General features: G+C 36.7%; 1 protein-coding gene across 1 annotated transcript in view; it reads right to left on the bottom strand.

The window, feature by feature from the left end:
* Window positions 1-477: 477 nt before the first annotated feature.
* The window catches only part of APOB (apolipoprotein B), a 35,858-nt gene continuing 11,745 nt past the window's right edge, over window positions 478-24,590 (bottom strand). Inside the window, 20 exon segments of the mRNA XM_048298939.1 lie at window positions 478-684; window positions 687-734; window positions 737-860; window positions 862-2,472; window positions 3,550-3,733; window positions 4,572-4,686; window positions 5,126-12,697; window positions 13,556-13,932; window positions 15,595-15,740; window positions 16,009-16,196; window positions 16,321-16,496; window positions 17,764-17,974; window positions 18,551-18,672; window positions 18,890-19,072; window positions 19,590-19,801; window positions 20,981-21,148; window positions 21,937-22,128; window positions 22,420-22,596; window positions 23,143-23,380; window positions 23,718-23,929. Of these exon segments, the coding sequence (XP_048154896.1) occupies window positions 659-684; window positions 687-734; window positions 737-860; window positions 862-2,472; window positions 3,550-3,733; window positions 4,572-4,686; window positions 5,126-12,697; window positions 13,556-13,932; window positions 15,595-15,740; window positions 16,009-16,196; window positions 16,321-16,496; window positions 17,764-17,974; window positions 18,551-18,672; window positions 18,890-19,072; window positions 19,590-19,801; window positions 20,981-21,148; window positions 21,937-22,128; window positions 22,420-22,596; window positions 23,143-23,380; window positions 23,718-23,929 (12,282 nt within the window). The 3' untranslated portion in view covers window positions 478-658.

Here is a 24,590-nt window from a genome sequence, read left to right as displayed (position 1 = left end):
GAAAGAAAACCCATCTAAAATTCTTGGCATAGTTTTCTGAAAACTGATGCAGGCATAAATTAATTTTTATTAAGAAAACCTTTGTATTATTATCTGCAATTTTCCAGGAGTCATATTTCTACCTACGTTTATATGTTAATTTTCAATTTTTTATGCCATTTTCAGAATTTACCATTTTTTTAAATTCATGTTTTTATACATGCCCTTTTCCTTACTTATCTATGAAGGTATTTTTATGCTGGGAACTAGATGTGTTTCCAAGTCTTCCTTCAACTGGCTTATGAATGTGACCTTTATCTTAAAACCTGTTTATTCTATGTATTCCATAGCTTTTGTGACTATTTACAATATGCATTGCACATTATTGACTTGATCCAACATACTGAAATCAAAGAAAAGACTTCCCACTGACCTTGAAAATTGTTGGATTAAGCCTTATGCTCCAAGTAAAAGTAGTTGTAATGAATGACACAAAAATGTAATAAAGAACTCATTTATTGGCTTATTAAGCTTATTAAAATAACCTAGTGTAGTTTATTAAGTTTTAATTTACAAATTCAGATTCAAACATCTACCTGAAGCTCCAGTATACTGACTGCTGTTATATTTAAATACATTTTGGTAGAAACTTGTTACTTCTCCTCTTCTACATGTCCATTCAGGTGTTCATGCGCTGCTGAATTTTTCCATAATCTTCTGAGGACACACTTGCTCAGTGTCAAGTTGTTCATCAGTTGCATTTCTTTCCATTTCCTGGAGCCTTTCTCAATGCCTTGCTGAATCACTATGTGTGTCATTTCCACTTTCTTCCTGAGTGCCTGTCTGCTTTTTTGGGGCATGTGGTAAATGGACTGCCAGTCACATGGGCACCTGTATTCTAAGCTCTCCTTGACGAACAGCTACATACGGTTTTATGCTCTCAGCTGTTATTTGCTCAAGCCAGCGAAGAAGCTCTGAGATATATTGCAGGAAAGCAGAGTAATTTTCTATAGTTAGATCAATTAACCTTTTGGCTTCACTGATTAGCTTTGCTTGGGACTGACTAAGCTGCCCATAGATCTCCCGGAGTTTTTCTTTGAGTTGCTTGTTATGTTCATCAATTTTCCTCTTAGCAGCTGCAGACCAATATCGGATTTTTTCCTGAGCAGCAGATGAGAGTTCCATGATCTTCTGTTTTCCTTTTCCTTCAAAATCAGTTATAAGATCATAATATTCCTGACTGTAGATTTCCACAAATTCTCTTACTTGGTCTGTCAGGCGTGTAACAATGCCAGCAAGATCTCCAACATACGTATTGTGCCAATCCACGAGAAGATCTATGATATCCTTCAGCCATTCCAGTACCTTGTCTTCCACCTCATGGTATTTCACTGACAATCCAAGTGTAGTTGGATCAAAATATTCCTCCCGCAATGACTTTACGTAGAGGAGCAGCTGGTGCAGCTTTTCTGAGAGGTCCTGGAACGTCTTCTGGCTGAAGTCTTTGAACTGAGAAACATATTTTTTAACATCTTTTGTCAAGGATCTCAGCTTCTGGGCAAAGTCTGAAGCCATTGCATCTTTGTACAGCTGTTGTGTTTGGACTTTAATGTCTTCAAAATTTTTGGATTGCAAGCTTCTAACCATTTCTTCTACCTTCTGAAAAACTTGTTGCACTACTTGTTTCAGTTGCTTCAGCCTTCCTGCAAAGTCAGCTTCCTGAAGAGTAGCAAATGTCTGCCTGATTTTTTCCTGCAAATCTTTCAGCATTGCTTTAATTTGATCAAGTACATTACGGCCTCTAAGAATTGTTTCAGAAGCAGGAAGTCTGACTTCCAGCTCATTGATAGCTGCAATCAAGGCATCGAAGTACTCCTGAAGTTTTGAAAGGCATACATCAGCACTTTTTGCTACCTTCTCTGTAGTCATGATGTATATTTCTGCACCACTGTACTTTTCAGACAGCCCAGGGACCTGGAATTTTGTGGTTTTCAGGAATTCAGTGGCTGAGTCAATTATGTGTTTTATTTTCTGGTGGTACTCTTCTATTATGTCAATTAAAACATCCAAAAGTTTTGCTTTTATTCTTTGATAGTCAAACTGTTCAGCCTGATCTGCTGCTCTTCTATAAAGCCGTTTAGCTTTGAACTTCAGCTCCTGATATTTGTCAGAGGCATCATTGGCGGCCGTGCGAAGCTGAGCATCTATTTCATCTATTTGATTTGCAGCAAAAGTGTATGCTTTTTCAGCATTATTCTGCATTATATTCTTCATCTTTAAGGTGGCAGCACTAATTTCCAGTCCCATATGCTCCTTATGGTACCGATTAACATACCTATAGACTGCATCTGTCATTTTAGGCACTCTTTCTTTCAGACCCAACAGCAAGTCTTTGGCAGCATCCTCATTCCAGTTGAATTTCATTTGAATCCGCTCAGGTTCCTTGAAGGATATCTCACCTTTTAGTATGTCAATGTCCTCCTGGGGAGCAGACTGAAAATACAAAACAGGGTAAGAAAACTCCAATATTATTTATGAGCGTATTTCAACATTCTCATTGTTGCATCTTTAATTTTGTCATTGATTAAGACAAGCACTCTCCAATTTTTTGTCCACTGTCTGTTTGCTGTCTGTCTGCTCTCATCTTGAAAGGTTATTTTGGAAGAAATTATCTCGTACCAAGCTACTTCAAGCTTCTTCAAAGAGCAAGGCTAGAACATAACTTAGTCTGGTCTTCTTTAATATCTGACTGCAAATAAGATTTTTCCTTCCTTTGTATTAAATGCCTATCATGTCTCATAAGGGAGGTGAATTACTTGGGAAAATGAGCCTTCTACTCATTCCTGAAATCAATTAAAGTGAATTCAAAAAGCATTTTCTTCATATGAAAATATTACAGGATTTAATTTTGTAATCATTAAAATAAATGAGACAGTTTAGACAGAGTAGTTACTAAATCCTCAAATGAGAATATATTTACATGTATAGTTTTTCCATTTTTATAGTAAATATTGAATTATGAATTTCTTGTGATCCCTAAATTAGTATATAATTTTGGAAGGTAAGATTTTAATTCTGAAATTATTGCAGTATGCCAATAATAAAAGCATGTATTGTAACATATTAAAGGATTAAAAAAGACACTTCACAGATGCTCTAACCTCTTCTGGTGGCCTTATTCCTATAATGGTCACTTATGTAGTAATTCTAAGTAGCCATCAGACTACTTAGAATTACTACAACCCTGGGCTATGGCTATCTATTAAACCTGATGGGTAGCTTATCTAAAATTGACTTTGTACATTCTACCCTTTCAGTGGGTGTGCCTTCTTGACCATAGGAGATGGAAAAAATAACTGTGTGAAGGAGTTGAAAACACCTCTTTACACACATAGTACTTTTAGTATTGGAAAGGCCAGTGTAGGAAATAAAACCTTTTATTACTGATAATATAGTTTTTATTTGGTAGTTAATTTATATCTCAACATAAGCACACACAAAATTTAAAAGAGAACTTTTCCTCTGACCACATTAAGCATTTTTGCTTTTTATTGCTCATATCAGACTTACCTGAGTTTGGTAGTAAACTCTGGCAATGAAAATTTCATCATCCCCTTCAAGGACATAAGCAAGGGTCCCGGCTGAGGGTGAGGATATTGAGCCGGATGATTTCCTTTCATTCTCTTGGAAACGCACATGAACATCTGTGAAAGTTGGGCTGATGATATCTAGTGACAAAGTGTCCTCCAGGGCTCTGAAACCACAGTAAATACACAGCTATGAATCAATGCACAAAGCACAAGCCCAATGCAGTACGTCTGAATACAGTAACACCTATAATTTCATATATATACATATATGTATGTATGTAAACAATGCCTTTATCGTGAAAATAAAATGTAGGGTTTACTATCCACATTTCTTAGAATTTAGCCTGACACATTCAAAACTTCATGCCACTGCAATTTTCCTGTTTTAGATAAAACTACATTGAGCTCTGTTAAGAATTTTCATTAAATTAGGGTAGCAAAATAAAACCTGTAGCTGTACAGTTGTCAGCTTTCTACAGATTTTCACAAACTGACTGCAATTTTTCCACCAACACAAGTGTAGGCACTACTGTTTATCTGCATTTGTACTTGCCTTCACCGATTCTGTCCCTTGGATGTATCAACACAACACTTGCAGATCAAAACAGGCAGTAAGACAGCCAAGTCTGACGTGGGCACTTGTGAATAAAAATTACTCTATAATGGTTTGTGGTGGCAGAGGGATCCACTGAGAAGAAACCCAGCTATGTTGATGGTTAGATCTAGAACTGCTCTGATTATAAAATACCGTGTTTATGTCTCAGCGGTTTTCTGACATGGGGCTGGTGAGAAAAGCTGTTCTAGAAACCCTGAGAGGGAACAGCTTTAAAGTTACCTTGAGAAGGAAAAGGACACAGCCAATAGTGTGTCAAAATAGGTGGGGTAGATACACAGGCTCTTGTCGATTACTGCAAAGCACCCTAGGGCATTAGAGATCAAAGCAACAACTCATCGCTTGCAATTATGTCTATTATAAATTGTATTATTAGAGCAAATCTTTACCCAAATCCTGAAATAGTCAGATTTTCCTTGTAGTTGGCACTCATGTCACGATGTGAAAAGCTGCCAGTTGTCTTCATAACAAACATGCCTTCTTTATATTCATAGTTTGAAACAACTGTGAAAAAGATTTCAAATGTGTGTATTACCAACAAACAATATAAAAGACATATCCAGTTGTATGTTTGATGGCCAGTTGTGGGGTATTTCACTGGTATGTCAAATTATGATTCAAGAAACTGAATGTCCATAATTCCCAAATAAAAAGATATGAAAAAATTTGTTTGACAGGAGCATTTTAAAATTCACATTATATATCAACATGGATATGACACACATATATATAGTCATTAGCCTTCAGGGTGACTGACTGAGACTCTGATAGTAATTTATGAAAAAGTGCCACTGCTGATAAAAGAAGTGTTCTCTAACATCAATGCTAAATAGACAAAAACACCTTCATCTGCAAAGGCCTGGGGAAAAAAGATCTGAAAAAGCCTAGTCTACAATAATTTTTATCCCCTAAAATTATGGAATATAGAATTTTAAGGTCTTACCATTCAGGTCATATTCCAGGAATTGCAATGTTGAGCTGCAGGTGGAGTCAATGGAATGTTCAAAAGAGTCCTTCCTATTTGTCAAGTCTGTTCTCCAGGTGACATTGTACAAAGGGGAAGACACTTTGAAAGATCCAGTCAAGGCACCAAATGATGGGATGTAAATTCCAGCAGGCAAGGATATTTTCAGAGGGGGGATCTCAATTTTCTGTTCAGGAATGGTAATTGTAGGCAGTTCAAAATCGGCAATTTTATTAGCTACTTCATCAAGGTCTACAGAGAAACTGCCAAATGAAACACTCTTTGGTAAAGTGAATTGAGACATAGTTATTTGGTATTCAGGTATTGTCACCTCAAAAAATGGCATTTTATATTCTTCTAAAGTAATATAATTTGCTCCTACATCCACTTTGGGGAATCTTAGTTTTGGCAGTGTGGGCAAATGGACATCAAATGGCATTGTGCTTAGTGTCTGTGGAATTTTTATGTTGCGCATGTCAATGGTGTATGCTGGGACCTGGAGAGTGGTGAAAGGAAGGCTGAACTCTGGAATGCTGAGAACAGGGCTTGGGGCCTTTAGGTGTAACTCAGGAATAGTGACAGTGAAGCCATCGGTCAGCTTATTCACAGGTATGGGGAAAAAGTAACCATCCTCACTCTTTGTGTACACGAGGGATGCCAAACCATTCAAGTACTGTTTCCTGTCAGCACTGGTAGTGACGTCCAGCTTCCAAATATCCCATAAGCTCTTCTCAGAAATGGGACACTTGATGTCTTTGAGGAAATCCATGTATCCTTCCAAAGATCCAGAAATAACAAATTTTGCCTTTGATTTTTCATTTGATAACTGCATATCATGACTGAGAGATAATGAGTGAATTTGGCCTTCACCCTTCCAGCTAGCTTTCTGGTTTGCAGGACTGATTTTCACTACAACAACCTCATTAACTGATGCCATGCCCAGGTAGGGATTTGGCTGAATGGCTTGAATCTGAAGATCTGCTGATACATCCCAAGGAGCCAGCTCTAAGGTTGCTTTGCATCTCTGAGTCCCTGTTGTTGTGAAATGAGATGTACATCGTGCATAGTTCTTCCCATTGTGCTCCCAGACAGCATAAATACGACGGGTAGATGCTTCAACTGCAAGTAATTCTTTGATTTCAATGATCCAGAGTCCATCTGCTTTAGAGTGGGCCTCAAACTTGAGGGATGACCGAGCTCCATTAGCATTCAGATAGGCATTTGCCTCATGGTCTAAACTTCCAGAAAATGCATTTCCAGTGTAAAATACTCCATCAATATCCCCAGTTGTAGAAGATTCTACTGATATGTAATATGTAAGGCTCTCTAAAGCAAATTTGTGAGCAATTTCTCCCTTAGCGTTTGTACCATATTTGGGAGTATTAAAATCATACATTAATTTTATTCCTGAGGAAAGAGTGGGTTTAGATTTCGTATTTCCAGAAAGTTCTTGGCTGAAATTAATTTTTAAAACTGGTGTATCGACCTCTATATTTGTTGCCACTGAAGCTTCCATGATCCTCTTTAAGAGAGTGATAGTGCTATCATGGTTTCCTCCTAGATATTTGTTATTACTCAGGGACAATGCTGTGGCCAGCTTCAACCCCCTTTTTCTTGTCAAACTTGTTGAACCATCCAGCTTAAATCGCAGAGTTTCAATGACAGAAGAGGATGAGACACTGAGATGTCCAACAATATCCGACTGATTGAACAGCCCAGCATTTGCAGCTAAAGTGATCACACTGGATTTAAATGAGAAGTCATAAGTAATGTTACCCATGGCAGGAACTAAGACATGGTTTGCTGAGCTGTTGATTCTGAATCTGGGAAGCTTTAGTGTGCGTAGGTCCTGAGGGATATGAAGGACTGGAAGCTCAACAGAAGGTACGACTAGTGTGTAAGATGGAACTGAAAAGCCAATAATTGGGACTGTGAATCCTCTTGTGCTTATTTCTTTTGGAAGAGTGAAACCAAAGGCTGGCATCTCAGCAGTGAAAGGAGAGACTTCAATATTCACAATTGGAATGGTGTAACCTGGAATCCTGAGGGTCCGTGGTAGTTTGTTCAGTGATGTTTGTATTTTGTATTTGTCAAATTTTGTTTTGGCTTCATTATATGACTTTGTGAGAAAATCTAAAGCTGCATTTCTTCCTTTCTCAAAGTGTTTGTTGAACAAAAGGATGTTTTTATTAAGTACTTCATGCACTTTTGCTAAAGGAAGTGGGATTATATGCATGTCTTTGTTTTTCTCATACTGAGCATTCAAATTTAAATCAAAGGATTGTCTTGTTGTCTTCAATAATTCTTTCAGGCCTACCTGTTCCCACAGCGAATAATCTTTCAGCTGAGGAGTTTTGATTCCAATGTAGGGAATCTGAATCTGAGGAATGGTTAGAGGAATATTTAGGAAGTCCAGGTTGGCATCTCCATTCATTTCGATATGAGCTTCAATTCTGTCATCATTGTTGCCAGCAGACATATTATGGGAATATCTGTACTGATTGAATCTGCCAGTAGCTTGCCAGTTGATCTGCTGAACAGAAGAACTGAGGGCAAACCCATAGTTATTCAGAAAGTCAATTTTGCCAGTCAGTTTCATTGGGAAGCTGATTTTCACATTTCCATCATTGTTTGTTGAAAGACGAATTTCAGAGGGGTTTGCCAAGAAGGAAAGCTCATTATTTACAGTTCCAGTAATCCGTCCATGGAGCCGAGCATTATGAGAGCCTGTTAATTCTACTTCCATTCCTAGAAGCTCTCCTGTGCCTTTCACGTTCAGAAGGCTACGTCCCACACGCTGTGACTCAATTTCAGACTGAATCTGAAGTGCTGCAGACATTAAGGAATGACATTCATATCTCATAGCTTGGTTGACTTTCAGGTATTTATCATTTATTCTGTTGTTAGCAGAAAATGTAATACTGGGGCCCTCAACCTTGAAAGTGGCATGTGAATCATGAGTGCCTTCATCGGAGAAATTAGGTGAAGCCCATTTCCAGTTTCCTTTACCAGCAGAGGTAAATGATATGTATCCTGCTTCTATCTCTGTTGTCATGTTATTGACCAGATCAGCTTGGCTGGAGAAATCAGCTTGTGGAATATTCAGTCTGTGGGAATATGCCGTTCCACTCTGCATCCAAATTTTTCTTTGCAGCTTGACCATTAAATTATTCTGTAGTTCTATTGAATTTTTCTTTGTATGTAAGTTTGCTCTAGTTTCAGCTTCACCTTCTACTGAGGTCCCTAAAAATACCACTTCATTGGTGTGATCAACTTTAAGGAACCTATGGTTGACTTTCATGGCATTTTTAAAGTTCAGCTGCTTCATGTCAGGGGCCAGGAGACGTGAATCTGCAATCACACTAAAAACTAGGAAGTCTAATTTGGATGTCGTTTGAGCTGAAATGGAGGTCACAAATTCTGGACTGTTTGCAGATGTTGTAGTATTATGAAGCTCAGCTTGTGTAGACAGTGTGAAGAATGGAGAGGTGACTCTGAAAGCACCAGATAATTTGCCAAATGTAGGGACAGTCACAGCATGTGGGATACGTGGGAGCTGGAACTCTGGTATCTTTATGTTAGGAATCTGGAGTTCATTTAGATTTAGCTTTGGAATCAATAATTCTGGTATTTGAAACTGAGGCATTTGTATTTCTGGGAAAGAAATGTCAGAAAAAGGCATATCTCTCATCTTCAGATCTTTCAAATAGACATCGATAGATGGTAACTGAAACTCAGCAGACATTAATTTGTCTATTGTTCTCACAATCATAAGCTTAATCTCAATCAAGTCAATTGCAAAGGAAGGTACTTGAAAGGTATTTAGAATTTTAAATTCTGGGGTAGTAAATTTCATTGGGATTTTCATGTCCTTTAGTCTCCTAATATTGATCTCATAGGAGGGGACAAGGAGATCAGTCAGTGGGACAATGAATTCTGGTGTTCGAAATGTTGCTTCCCGAAGACTTCGGAGGCTAACCTCAAAGGCAGGTATGGTGACTATAACCATCTTGATTTCAGGGACTTTAAATCCAGTTTCAACAAACTGTTTTATATTTTCAGCCCAATTTTTTAGATCATACTCTTCAGCCAACGCAGTGATTTTTTTTAAAGCTGTGATCCATTGGTCAGAAATGTATACGACAACTGAATTGTAGAATTGGCTTATCTTTTGAAGACACCACTGGAATTCTTGGGAAATATCCATTTCAGAAATCCTCTCTTTCAGGTCTTCCAGATGTTCATTCACCTTGGCTTTGAGATTAGCAAATGTTGTTGAGTCAATGAGCTCCCTGAGCCAGTTAATTATTGCAGCAAGCTTTGTGTCCTTTAGTTGTTCCATGTATCTGGAAATCACAGATCTAAAATCTCTTATATATTGTTTCAGTGCTTCTGCTTTCTGTGGAAGTTCTAGATTTCTGAGTTCCTCATTTATTTTCTGTGTCACTTCTCGAATTTTGTTATTTGTGTCATCGACAAATTGGTTATAATCAAAAGCCTTGAGCTTTTTAATAACCATATCAAGGAACCTGTTGACTTCCTTTATCATCTTTTCATAATCAAAAGTTTGCACTTTCTTGACAGCATCATCAACAAAAGCAACAACTTTATCAAAGCAGGACTTCCCATCGATATTTTGCAAGTAGATGGTCAGTTTCTGGACAGTTTCTTTTATTCTATACTTGTTAAGCAGTTCTATCATTCTGTCAATTAAAAAATATATCCGCTTATCAATTTCATATTTTACAATCAGTTTGCGCATATGACCACGGAAAGCGCTGATCTTCTCAGATACTTCATATTCCTCTATCCAATTTAGAATAAAGTCTTTGATTTGTTCAAGAATTTCATTAATTTTTTCGATTGGCAAAGATCGCTTAAATTTTTCTAAACATTCTTTAGCATCAAACGCTTTAACCTGTCGTTTCAAATTTTCTGCAATGCTTCTGACATCAATATTCTGAATCTGAATCTTGAGTTGTTCTAGGTTTTCCTGTATCCTAGCTGTAATCCCGTACTCATCATCTACATTTTTAATCCAAGCCAAAGTGCTGCTTCCGATTTTGTTAAGATCATATTGTCGGAAAAAACCCCACAATTTTTCAATGATGTTGATTACAGTTGTTCTTACCTGATATTTGTTTTCTAGAGCTGTCATTGTTTCAACTATTTGATCAAGAAGTTGTGCAGTAAGTGCTTTAATGTCATACTTCTCATAACAGTCTTTGATGTATTGCTCAATTTCTATCAGATAGATCTGCAGCTGAGACAGTATTTCTTGAAGATTGTCCATGGCTTTTTCCAGCATAATTTGGAGATCATCAGATGTTATTCTGTAGTCCTTTGTGAAAGCAATAAAATTATTTTTCATGCTGCTAACTTTGCCTTTGATATCTAATTTGTCCATGTAATCGCCAATGTCCTGTGGCAGTTTGTCCAAAGTTGCCTTGTATTTTTTCATGTGTTGTTCTATGTCTATGCTCTTCAGGTAACTTTGTATGGCCTGCAGTGTGGATAGAATGGTGCCCCTGAGTTTTTCAAAGTAAACTGGCAAATTTTCCAAGAAGGGCAGGCTAATAACATGCATATCTTTATTTTTGTCATACTTCACAAAGCCAGAGATGCTGAATTCTTGAGGCTCCGATATGCTGTCCCTGAGACCCAATACATCAATTAAATTAACTTCTTGAGATGTTAATGGTAGTATGACTGATGTGTCCATTACAGAGAGATCTGCTAAAGCTCTTCCATTAAGTTCCACACCGATCTTTTCTGCATTATTGAAAGCACTGAAATCTTGTGAATATACATTATTGTTTAGCTGACTTTTCAATTTCCAAGCACTTGACTGCTCTGATGGAGTAAAAAGCATATGAACTTTGTTGTCAAGCAGCGTAGTGTACCTTCCTCTAGACTTCAAGCTATGGCTGGTAGAGCCTCGGTAATCATGGGAGATAGTGAAAGCAAGAGGCTCTGCTTTAAACAAGAATTTGCTGTACAGGTCTCCTGTGTGTTCACCCACAGCAACCAGCTTTCCATTGGCATTGGTGTGTACGTCAGCGGTGATGACAAATGGGGACATAGTAGAATGCACAGCATTGCTGAAACGGAGAGATTTGGAATCACAGTTTGTGTTCATGGTAACTGAGGAAGAAAGTCCCGCCACATCCAGATGAGTTCTGTGACTCACTGCTGCACCTTGAACATTTGCCACGGTGTCTGTTTTGAAGTCTGCAGTTAGACCAGCACATGTGAGGGTGTAGGCGTGTCTTATTTCATCTTCTCCGTGGGCTCCTCTGACATTGCCACCCAAGTTCATATTCAGAGGCTCGAGAAGGAGTTCTGCTTTGTTGGAAACTTCTGTTTTAGTGTATTTAAAATTATTGCTCAGTTTAGCTGTTAGTGAGCTAGGCTCCAGCTGAAGGTCAAAAACATGTTTGTGGAACTTGTCAAAGCTGAAGCTGTTGTCTAATTTTGAAGCAAACGTTAAGGATAAGCCTGGAATATTCAAATCATTTGTGTACTCCAACTTAATATCTTTGAATGATCCTTGCAAATTATTTGAGAATTTGAGTCCTTCTCTATTAACTCTGAAGTTTAAAACATGTTTGTTGTCCATACCCAGAACCGCACTCTGATATTCACTTCCCAGTGTTATTTCTGTTAGGCTCACTCTTCCACCTACATTGAACTTTGCATTGTTTTTCCCATAGCGCCCAGAAGAGGACAGTGACATGGAGCCTCCAGCAGTGTCAAGCTTGGCATTCATTTCGCTCTGCATTACCAAGGGACTCAACTGCACGTTGGTGGTTGCACTGCTGGCTAGACCATACCGATTGACATTGAGTGTTGACTTATGTGCAGCTCGATTCTTCTGATCAGTCAGGGAGATATCGGAGTTGAAAACAAGATCCTGGGAATTGAGAGAACCTGCAAACAAGGCAAAATACTGGATTTGCTTGTAAGTGGCTTGGTACTCTGATCGAAGTGCTGCCATCTTCTTTGACAAAATTATTTCAAGCTTATTGACGCCTGCAGTATGTCGATAGCTCCCGTTGGTTACAGATGACATTTTCAGCTGGCTGTTTTCACACTTCAGTGAAGCTGTGTTCTTTAATAGTCCATTTTGTACATCAGAAACTGAAGTAATGGAAAATGAACCATCACTGTATCTGCCAGATATCTGATTGGTAGCCTGAAGGTAAGAAGAATCCAGTTTCAGATTTGATTTTCCTTCTAAAACCCGTCTCCTTTCATTGTATGTGGTAGACAGAGTGTAAATGCTTCTTGCAAACACAGAAGCCACTTCCAGCTGCCCTTCCATTTTGATGTTATTGGTATTCACATTGTTTATCTTTTCAGAAAAAATATCACCGGAAAATGAAAGCTGAGGACTTGATGCTGTAAGTGATAAGGTGTAGTTTGTAACTGGAATAGGTTTGGAACTCCTTCTGCCAGACAGCTTAAAAACTGATGTCAAGACTCTGTGCTCCAGGTGATTTTCATATTCGCAGATGAATCCATTTCTGTTATATGATGCTTCTCCAGAACCTGAAATAGGAAAAAGAAGACAAAAGGTAAGTGCCTCTGTACCTTTTTAAGAACTTGTCTGATACCGCTGAACTTCTATGCTACTTTGAATTGCAATTACTGTTTTCAAGTTTTTTGTTTTAAAGGCCTAAGTGTTTTGGTAAATACTAAATATTTCTGTAAAAATGGCTACTATTTTGATATTTGAAGCTAAAGTTCTAAACTACAAATAAATTTTTTCTCTACACAACTAAATATAATAATGTGAAATGATACAAAGTTATGTCATTATTTAAACTTAAATTAAGAAGATGGACTCAAGAATAGCCCATATCTAACATTCCTGGATTTTAGTGTTTTCTTTATCATGCGTCAGTCACAGTGAGGAGTTTAGAAGAAAATGAAGTCAGTTTGTCTTTTTGTAGTTTGAGAACTCAAACTGCAGTTTTAGGGGAACTAACTTAAAAATACCACTTATGGCAACATATGGACTCAGATAAATGATAAGGCAATTATATATATACACTTATAAATAGACTGAGAAATAAATTGTGGGCATACCTACACATACACCTACACTCGACTTATCAACTACACAAGTGTTTGTAGAATCGTGCCTTCAGTTTTGAAGGACATTTTCTTCAGTAAGGAATATCCAGGAAAATATGGACTCTAAAATTCTTTACTGAATGACTTCACCTTCAGTGACTGAATAAACAGACACATATCTTTAAAAACAAACAGAAAGTGATTTGAGATTATGCAACACCTGTCTTTAAATGAGTGCAGGCAAATAAATGTACTGTACTTGCTACAAGGGAAATAAAATATTAAAGTAGGTTTGCAAACAAACATTGTAGTATTAGCAAACATTCTTACCCTTCACACTGTAGGAAAGCAGCTCAAAAACTGAATCTGCGTTTGTGTTGTAGGTAGCTTTTACACTGGTTGCTCTCTCTGTGGTGCTGTTAGTCACAGTGTACGCGGCTGTCCAGTTGTAATAGTTGCTGTACACATTAGCAGAGACCTCTAACTTGCCCAGCAAAGGCACCCGGAAAGGATAGGATTTTGGAACAGTAAATCTTGGGATTCTGTATTCCTGAGATGGCACACTTATTCCCATGGACTCCATTACCAGAGGAGGTGTTTTAACAGTCTGCGGCACCCATATCTCATCGGATGATCTTCCCGCAAATGGCAATGGAATGTCAATTACAAAACTGTTTTTATTTAAGTTGAATCTGACCTGGCCTTCGCTGGAAAATAAAGATAACTCTGTTAGAAACTGTAAGTTCATAAAGTATATACAGGAATTTCAATGATTTCCTACTCTGCCCATGATACTGAGCTTACTTACATGCCTATTATCAATGTCCTGACTTCAGTTTTAGAGAGAAATGCAATGATCAAATATTAATATCAATTTTTTTAAGCATTCATTTATCAGAATTTACTGAAAGTACTTTTGGTATCAGGGAATTCTCTCAATGTTTTTTCCTCTCATTTCATAAACAGAGAGACTTATAGGTCAAGTAAAAAATAAATCCTCCAAAAACACTGACGTACTTGCAGGATGCCAAATACCAGAAAAAGGAAATTATGTTTTTTTAAAAAGTGATGTATTCTTATAGAAATGCATGAAATCATATTACAATTAGACATGGTAAGATTCTAAATTATTAAGAATTTATCTATCTCTCTTATTACAAGCATTTCAAAAGTTTAATCCAAATATTCAGCTTTTTTTTTATTCTGAATAAAAGGAAATAAAAATCTAAGCATGTGACCAGGAGCTAGGACTGAAAAATGAATTGTTGGCTGAAAAAGTATAATTATGAAAAGGCAAAAAAGAAGGAAACTTGGCCCTGCTTTCTGAATGAACAATAAGCTGGCAAAGATACTTTTCTTGTTTGCCTCACTGGTCTTTCATATTGCAAAATCTTCAATTTTTACACTTAAGAGCTATATCCTAAGATGAAAAATAAGCAAAAACTTCTGAAATTTGTTCCTTTTCATCAAAAGGTTTAAAAAGCAACGTAAAAGAACAGCAAAAAAATCCTATTATTAGCACAGATGAAAACAAGCTAGGAGAAAATAGAGTTTCTTCCCTGCTTATACTTAGCTCAGGAACAAAATAGCAGCAAGAGATACGTGTCATTAACATACAATATCATATTAGTACAATGAAAGATATTACATGGAAAAACAGATCTAAGAGATATAAAATTCAAGACTGTTCTCCATTTGTTTTTGGAATTCAATCTTATACTAGCCTCTGTTGTTCTTTACATTCATTTCAGCATTTCATTTCTATGAAATTTGACAGAAGGGTAATTACATCCATGCAAGTCCTGTGAAACTCTCTTTTAGGTAGAAGAGATGGGACCAAACTAGTACAAGCGTCCAGTCCATATGTGTACAACTTCCCTCTGAGCAAGTCAGGCATGGGAAGAGGTCAGGTTGCTCTACTGGTGGAGCTTAACCAGTATGTGTAGGGGAATGGGAAGAACTGTCCCACAGGACTGCACAGGAGAATGTAGAGCTGTGAGGGTTATGGCCGAAGTGCCTGCAGGGATGTAGGATAAAAATCTATGGGAAACGTGGCTTCAGTAGTTCTGTGGCTTAAAGACCGTTGAATGCTGTATTTTTATTCAGTACACCTTATAATATAATACAATACTTTGGGATCTATTCACATACTGCATGAAGACAAATCTGTATTAAATACATGCATGAATTCCTCTGTATAATTTCATTTCTCTGACCTTTAAGTTCTTTGTTATGATTCCAATTTTATGCTAATGTCTACATCAAATCCATGCTGTTTTATAAAACCAAAGTAAAATAAAATAACACAAAAATATGAACAAATATCTATTTTCAGTTTCCTATATAGCTGTCCCAATTTCATTCCTTACCTTTTCAGGAAAAGTTCTTCAGGAAGGCTGATAACAGGCAGGTTAAGTTTCTGAATGTTAAGTTCCTGCAGTGCACTTAGTTTGTCTTGCAGAGTCTGGGCATAGGGGACATCTTTTGATGTTTTTTGCAGCCAGGTGTTGGTTGCCTGCAACGAGGAGAAAAGTTTTAGAAAGTAAATAACAAGTTTCAGGACTTCCCAGTGAAGTTATCTGAAAGTTATTCGGACTAGCCAAATACTGAACTCTAGGTATCTGCTAAAGTGACTGGTTCTATCAAAGTTGAAAACACACAGCTTATTCAATCTGATGAGATATTTTTCAAGTAGTTCTTATTTTGGCTTCCATGGGGGAGGCAAGAATTCCTCAGGGCTATGTGGTGGAGCTGTAATATCTACTGAAGGTGGAAAACCATACCACAATAAATTGTGACACGATATGTCGCAGTGTCATATCTGTATGAGCCACTTTCCGATCCAGCAGTTCGTTGGCATGCTTCTCTAGGGTTTTTGGGTAGTCTGAAAAGTCAGCTGGGAAAGCAGAAGACAGTTTTTTCACAGCAGCACTGGCACCTGAATTCCACTCTAGCTCAACTTTCTCAGCATCTAAAAACCATGAATTTAAAAGAAAAGGATAAAATTAGTAATATTTTTATTTTGAGATATACTATAATGTAAAAAGATGCTTAAATTTATAGGTTGTGTATGTGGATCATGTTTTTGCCCCTACCATATCTGAGAAGAACTCTTTTTGAAACTGAGTTTCCATGAATTGTTGCAGCTGAGCTGATCTGAAGGTATGCTTTGTTTGGTGAGTAATTAACCAATGCTTCACTTCTAAGGTCAGTTTGCAGGCGAGGAAAAGAAATGGAGCCTCTTAACAATGCCTCTTCCACTCCAGCATATCTGTGGAAGAAAAAATAAATGTGAATAAAAATATTTAACTGCACTTTTTCAGGAGCAATTTCAGCATTTAAATCTATAGCGAAGGCATAATAGGTGTTATAAAAAATTAGATTGAATCAAACTTGTAAACACTGCTCTAATTCAATGAATATTTTCAGCTTCTGGTAGTTACTTTGGAAAGTCTGTAGTAGACTATTATAATGCTACTGTGCAGATACACAATGAGTAGTTGTAGGTACAGTTATGAGCCTGTGTTAATTTCATAAGAGTGAAAAGGATGGAAATATGTACCTGTCCTGGTAAAGCTATAACTGAACCAAATTCTGAATGCCTTACTCAAGCTGAATTCTCTACTCAGGATATAGACTGTGGCCATGAATCACATAGAAACAAAACACTTGACAAAATATATGATGCCACTAGGCTTAATTTTCTTTTATTCACATTTATTTTATATCTCTGTAACTTTGTTGACTCAAGCAAATGTCTAATATTATGTTAGTGAAAATGAAAGGGAATTGAGGTCCCTGACATCTGTCCAAAGCTCCCACTGATATCAGAGGCAATTCTACATGAACAGCAAAGACAAAGACTCCCCGGGGAACCATCAAGATCACAGAATTCCGTGGAAGATTGAGGTTTATTAAAGAATGTGATCAGCCCATTTCACTATGGGCTTGTGAGGCAGACAATTTTAGAAACCCTGGCAGGCTGAACATTTTTGTTAGCTCCCCTGTAGATGTTCCCGGAAATATTCTCATCATGAAGCGTGGGAATTTTTACAGGAAACTCTCAGTTATTTTTGGTTTTGTTTCTTACTGAGTGCCATTAGATTTCTTCATGGAGAGATGTAATAACTTTTTTTAGAGACAAGCATATCCAGTAAAAGATAATACCTCTCTGAACAAACCTTGCTTTGTTTATATCCTTGGATTATCACACCTGCAATAACAGTAATACAATGCATTCTTGTAGTCATGTGTGTGCAAACATGGAAGAACTACCTCAAGGAACTTGTAATACAAATTATATATATACATATGGTAGGAAAGATCAAACAATGTATTATATGTATATATTTGATGTATTTCAAATAAAATACTTTAAAGTTTTTTAAATGGGGTTTCAATGGCAAGTTTATCTGTCTCTGTATTTAAGAAATTTCTCCAAAATGAGATAAAATTTCCCCACATTTTTACATCCAATAAAATCTTTAGCTATCTTACTCAATGGTAGCTGTTAAATTCTAAATGTGTTCCTGAGCTACCTTATCTGGCCAGTAAGAGTAACTTCAGGAGTCTTCTTGTTGTTGAAGTCTAAGACAAAGGTGTATGCTTTCTTCCCAGAAATGGATTCATCAGTAATTCTCAAGTTTGTACCGAAGTCAACATCAACATCTGGAATGTGCACATCACTGGTCAAAATCTTTTTGCCTCTGTTGTACTTGAAGGTCAATGTGGCCTCATGCTGGTTTACACCTAGAAAATATAATGAACGTACTTTGGTTATTCACAACTATGGAATCTGTTTGGACTTTCCTTAAAGGAGAATAAAAAAGGATCAGCTGGTAATTCTATCACACTAAAGATCTAACATAACTTTTGATGAGTCTGATTAGCAACTGAGTCATCTCTTTTCTTCTCATCTTCTAAACACACCATGGACTGATCCACCAACCCATCAATACTTTTGGTTTTTAAATTATCCCACAGATGGTTTGAATGCTTTCATTCCATATTTCATCAGAAATGTATTTTTCTCTTGCTTATATAGAACCCCTGAACATCTCCTCATCCTTGCTTCCATGCACTAACATCACACTGTTACTAAAATCATGCAAAATACAAAATCAGCCTCTCATCATGAAAATCTTGCACTGGGATTGCATACATGAAAGGAAATGTAGTTAAAGTGTTGGTGGTTTTGGGTGTGAAAATGGTATTCTACCTAATACTACAAAGAATGCTATTAAGATTTATTACTAAAAATCTCTTTTCTGGTAAATGCCACAGTTCAAAACCAAGCAAAACCACACGGGTTTTTTGGACTCTTACCTTCTGCCTGGACAGCAAACTTTAAGGTGTCTATCTGGTCATTTCCCTCTCTCTGCAGTTCGTAGTTTGCACTTGCAAAGTACTCCTTTACTTTGCCAGTGGACACTAATTCAACGTCAAATCTACAGAAGGAGTAAACAAATGTCTTGTGAATAACTTTTTTGTCCATGACCACAAAGAGAAGAAATCATACCGTTCTCACCAGCTGTCTTTCTGACCTGCTGTTGCCAGCCTATTTTGAAAGATTTTTAAAGGTAATCTTTATGTGAGAGACTACTGGAGACTAAGAGGGAAGGTAGTTAGCACAAAATAAACATAGTTTAAGTTGACATGACTTACCTGGATTCTCCAGTCAAGGGAAAATATGGAGCTGCCTCTGTGTCAGTGGAATTAGCGTATAGTAACTTGGTGCAGAAATTTAGACCAGGAATAAAAGGCTTGCAAGAAGTTGAGGTTACTTGGCTGTCTATCAGAGTTGGAATCTCTTCAGTTTTGGCTGGAGACACCAAATGCAGCGTATTGCTGGAACAGAAAAGTCAGTCATTTATTCCCAGGACAGGTGTTCAGACATTGTCCTGTTAACAAGGTTATTTCTGAATACAACTTGCTTATCAGTGTAGGGGCTAACTGAAATAACATCTGGTGTTAAATGATGTATGTATTATTATTGATAATTATAATTTAATGTATTGAGGCATTTGCTCTCTCTAAAATTAATGTAAGTAGTTCATTTAAATTAAATTTAAAATATTGCTATTATAATAATTTTATGTGAAAGAAAAATTAATGGAAATGGTAATAGTCTTGTATAAAATTTCAAAAATAGCAACAAATAATCTGTAAGCCGTGAATCTGAGTCCTCACTATTCTGGCATATTTGCTTGTCTCACAAAAGAAGTTATCCCAGTTTTAGAATGTCTGGGTTTTTCTGAACTGAAAATTTCTCTGTGCCTGCCCTAGCCTTTCAATTCCACCACAACAAAAACCAAGAAGAGAAGGAAGAGCATAGCCTTGAAAGTTCTCATTCAGTTCTCATTACCTGATACTGAGGAGCTTTACTGGAATCTTCGGAGCAGGAATGCTGAATTTCAGTTGTCCAGCTTTTACACTGACATGTGCTTCAATTCCAGATTCATGGAATATATTAGAATTCATCTCCACACCACTTCCAGCAAAATCAGGCATGTTTATACCCAGGTGTGTCACAAACTCAACTGCTACTGAAGGTTTAGCAATGAGATCTGCTTGCACCTATTTAATAAAAACAAAATAGGGTATTCGTTTGCCCAATATATCTTGCTGGTTATACAAAAAACCCATAACACTCCTAATAATACAGAGGTAAGTTTTATAGAGTTGATTTTGCCATTCAAAAAATCTTGTTCCCAAATCACATAATCAAAGGGCCCATATAAGTGGTAACTGTGATATAACAAATTCAGCAAGATGATAATGCCAAGGATCCCTGCCTATTTTAATGTAAAAATACTCATGCTTTAGAAAAATTTTATACATGGAGCTACTTGCATGTATTTTTAATTCTGAAGACAAGAGTCAGTTTTCCATTGTAAGAAAAATACTAGCTATTTTCAAAAACAGTGAGCAAACTGACAAAAAAGAAATAGATCCAAGATTTGAATTTCTCTAAACACAAATCAGCTTATTTTCAAGCTTTTGCTTTAGCCATCAAGAAAGAAGGGACAAAATGCAAATTTGGAAAAGATTCCAAAGGTTACTGAAGGGCAACAAGTCCTAAATTTGAGGACTTATTTCTTATTTTTATTTAAATCTTATATATGGTAAAAAATTAAAAGTTTAGATGAACTGAAACTACTAAGAAATTTTTGTGAAATATTGACTAGATTAGTGCAAGGTAGTTAATAGAACTGTAAAGGACGAGAAATATTTAGTTTTTTAAATTTTAAGTAGATAAGTAATTTTGTGTCACATGCTTTTTCAATGTTACAATTTTAAAATGTTTCCTTTCAGGTGAAAAAATATTTTACTTGACTCAATTTTCAATATTTCTTTTAACTGCTAGTCAAATTTTTTCACTTCGAATTGGCCACAACAAAATGTTCTGTTAACTTTTTGGCTTGAACACCAAATCCACATACTGCAGCTTTTCTACTGCTGTCGTTTGAGTGCAGGGAGAGAGAAAGAAACAGATTAAAAGGGTTATTTTTTAAAGAGTGATTGAAACACTTTTAATTAATAAATTTTATGTCATTCATAATTTATGTGCATTGCATCTTAATCTAATCTAAATGTCATCCACAAATTAACCAAAGACCTCGAATGAGTTGGGGTTTTTTTAATATCAAGAACATTTTGCAATCTTTAAAATATTTCTGGTGTTACAGTTTTACCCATAAATGAAAATGTAGATTATTGGGAGGAGAAAAAATATAGACAACTATTGGGACTTACGCTTTTTTGATGAAGCTTTGCAACTACTCTGGCCCCAGGTGTTGCTATTCCAGAAAAGGCAAACTTCAGTTGCAAACCTGCTCCAGTTGGAAGCTCAAACTCATTGTCCATGAATATGTAGTGGACAAATAGATCCCTGTCAATGCCTTTTGCAATGGCTTGTGCAATCTGTGAATCAAACAAGGAAATGAACACAAAAAAATCCACACTTTGGAATATGCACATTTTGTACTTTAAAAACAGGATGACTGCAACCTGAGAATTCAAAATTTAATTTCATATGGAGTAGAGACTATTATTTCTATAGATTCCTTGCTTCAAAAAATGTACTTAAGACTGCTTAGCAAAATCTGGACTTTAAATGAATACCAGATATTTTTACCAGCTTTGATACACACAGGTTGTGTGTCAACCTAAACCTTTATCATGCTAAACCTTAACATACACATGCAAAGGTGAATTAGTTTAGATACCACATAACATTCTGGCTTCCCCAAAGTCAATGGCAAAGCATTTTTTACTTTAATGAAAGGAGAGTATTACCAAAAATTTCTAAAATGTACTACATCTTTTTTTCTTTTTAACATGACAAGGATGAAATTTTTAATATTAACATATATTTTCATAATTAGAAATTTAGTAATATAATTTAAGAACCAGTACTAAGATTTTGGACATTGTTCCAGTAGATATCTCAATAATACAATATGATCTGAACTTTCTTTTTTTCTTTACCCTCACCAATCCTCCAGAAGAACTCCACCTGGTTATTGTGGAGTCTTTATGGATTTCTCCGAGTCCTTCAACCTAAGCCGGGATATTTTATTTTAAATAATTTTATTTTCATGCTAGTATCAAATATTTTTACATAATAGTTAAATACTACCTAAATCTTTAGAAAAAATCTGGTAGACAAAAAAATATTGATAATGCATATTGGTGCATCAGAAACATACCATTTCAGGAACAGTCTGAAGAGTTTTAACACTCTTTAAAATCAAGCTTCCCAGCAGTTTAAAATCATTGAGTTTCATGTACCCAAGTTCTTCTCCCAGGATTCTCAGATATGCTCTTCCTTCAGGAGCTTCTTTGCTGCCTAATTCTTTTATCAGTTTTTCAAGGTTAAGTATTATTCCTTTCACGATATCCTGAAAATTCAGTCAGACAGCAATAAAAGAGATTTATAAGAAATATGCAAGATCATATATCTAGAACAGGAATTTAGTGAATATCATCTATTCTGCACATGCACTTACAGACTTCTCTCTGGACAAAGGGCCCTCCAAACACAATTAAGAAAACATGTTCTCAAATAGCATTACGGATTTCTGTTTATCTCACCAGAACAGAAGGAACGTATTGAGTAAAGCACTAAGTGCTGTAACTACTGTATAAAAATGGGAATGCCGTGCTGCACAGAGAATGTTCTCAAGCTGTACCTGATCCTGCTTGCCATCTTGTGAGTAACCAAAATAGTCAAAAAGTGCCTTGGAAACATGCTCTGGCACTTTGCCATCAACCCAGTACAAGGCCTTGCTTGCAGTGTCTGGGAAAAATCCCTTCTCTCCAAACAATGCTTCCAGTGTTGGTTCAAACCCCTTTCCATCCAAGCCAAGCTGAAATGAACAGAAAGGACAATGCATAACTGAGACACTTCCCCCTTTTCTTTGGAACTTTACAACAAACAGACTTTCTGGGGAGCAAACAATGCATTTAAAGTGTATCCTAGAAGCCCATGACTCTTAAGAGAACATACAGAACACTACTTTTTTTAATTAATTTTATCTTTGTGGTGAGGTTCAACAAAAAACCTATGCATAGGTTGTATCTCACTTAAAATCTACTATGAGTACTTCAGTGGGCCAGTAACGATTCATTAGCACAAAGTCAATTTGTTACAGATGGGTTCATTTTACCCTGAGCCCTTTAATAACTTCAACAGGGTCGTCCATCCAGTCAGTAGCAAGTGACATCACATAACGGATGGATTGCTCTAAAGCCCCCTGAGACCAAATCAAAGTCCCCTTGTAGTCACAATGATCTTTATATTTCTCCCAAGGCTTGTAAAAACAGTACATTATTCACAGAAAGTTGCTATAAGAAAACAGAAATGAGAAAGAAAGCAGCTGAACACTAGCAAGTGTTTTTGATAATTGTTGTACCTCAAAGACATCGCTTGGGTCAAATCCATAGGCATGCAGGGTGGTTTTCAGCATGGTTTCTTTAGGAATATAGCTGTTTGGGTCAAATACCACATTTCCTTCTACTTTGGCAGAGATGGGGTCAATTCCAGGTACAGAAACTCTTTTTGAAATCTGATAATTTTGTGAGAATTTTCTGAAATCTTTGGCTGTTGGAAGCTGATTTCCTTTCAGAGCTTCTTCAACTCGGCTTTTTAGACTAGGGAAGAGGATAGCAATTAAAGTATGATTAGTATATATTCCAAACACTCATTTAGTCTTAGTTAAGGGATTTTTTATGCCTCTTGCAGACATTCATACAGCTGTGCTGATTGCAAATGGATATCTCTCTGCACATAATTAACAGTAAACATAAGACTTAAGGGAAAGACTATAATCTGGCACTGCTCTGACAAAGCCAGTTTACTCAGCTGATGTGCTTGTTCAAATAAGCAAGAAAAGCAATCAAAAACTCCATTGCTAGATAACTACTACTGCAACTGTGGTCAAAACTTTGTTCTTCCAATGAGACCAATAAATACCTAAATTTCACTTACTCTTCAATGCCCAGCTCTTCAGAGTCCAGGATGTTGGCAATGTGTGAGGCAACAAAGTTTTTCACTTGCTCGTTCTTCTCCTTTGTGAGGACTCTCAAAATCTTTGCGAGATCACTTGGGGAGGGATTTTTCATCACTAGGAGATAGGATGCTAGACGTTTGTCTGTGGGTGCATCCAGTTCTTGGAATGTTTTGAGAAGAGCTGAACGGTCCTATATAAATAGAGAAAGGTTTGCATTGATGAACTGGCTCATGGATGATATTGCTAAGCCCTTTTGAGATTATACAGGGTGAAATAATCACAGAATCACAGAATATTCTGAATTGGAAGGGAACCATAAGAATCATTGAGCCCAAGTCTTTAGCGACTGCATACCTATTTTTGTACCTTATTGCTACAACCTATCACAACAGCTTCTTTGAAGTTATTTTGCTAAATTTTCTTTTGCTAGAAAACATCATAGAAGTAATGGCTTTATTAAAACTGATTTTCATAGAATCGGAGGATCATAAAATCATTTGGGTTGGAAGGGACCCTTAAGACCACCTAGTTCCAATTCCTCTGCCATGGGCAGGGACACCTTTCACTAGACCAGGCTGCTCAAAGCCCCCTCTAAACTGGCCTTGAACACTTCCAGAGATGGGGCCTCCACAGCTTCTCTGGGCAACCTGTGCCAGAGCCTCACCACCCTCACGTAAAAAATTTCTTCCTAATGTCTAATCTAAACCTGCTCTCCCAGTTTGAAGCCATTTGCTCTTACCCTGTCACTAAATGATCTTGTAAATAGTCTCTCTTATACTTTATTTTCTAATACTTCTTTTTATTTATTTTATCCCTAGTTTTTTTCCCCCTTTTCTTTTTTTTACCCTTTA

This window comes from Corvus hawaiiensis, chromosome 3 (genome assembly GCF_020740725.1).
Source record: "Corvus hawaiiensis isolate bCorHaw1 chromosome 3, bCorHaw1.pri.cur, whole genome shotgun sequence".
Taxonomy (NCBI): domain Eukaryota; kingdom Metazoa; phylum Chordata; class Aves; order Passeriformes; family Corvidae; genus Corvus; species Corvus hawaiiensis.
Note: the sequence above shows the minus strand (reverse complement) of the source record. Positions and strands in the feature narration are given on the sequence as shown.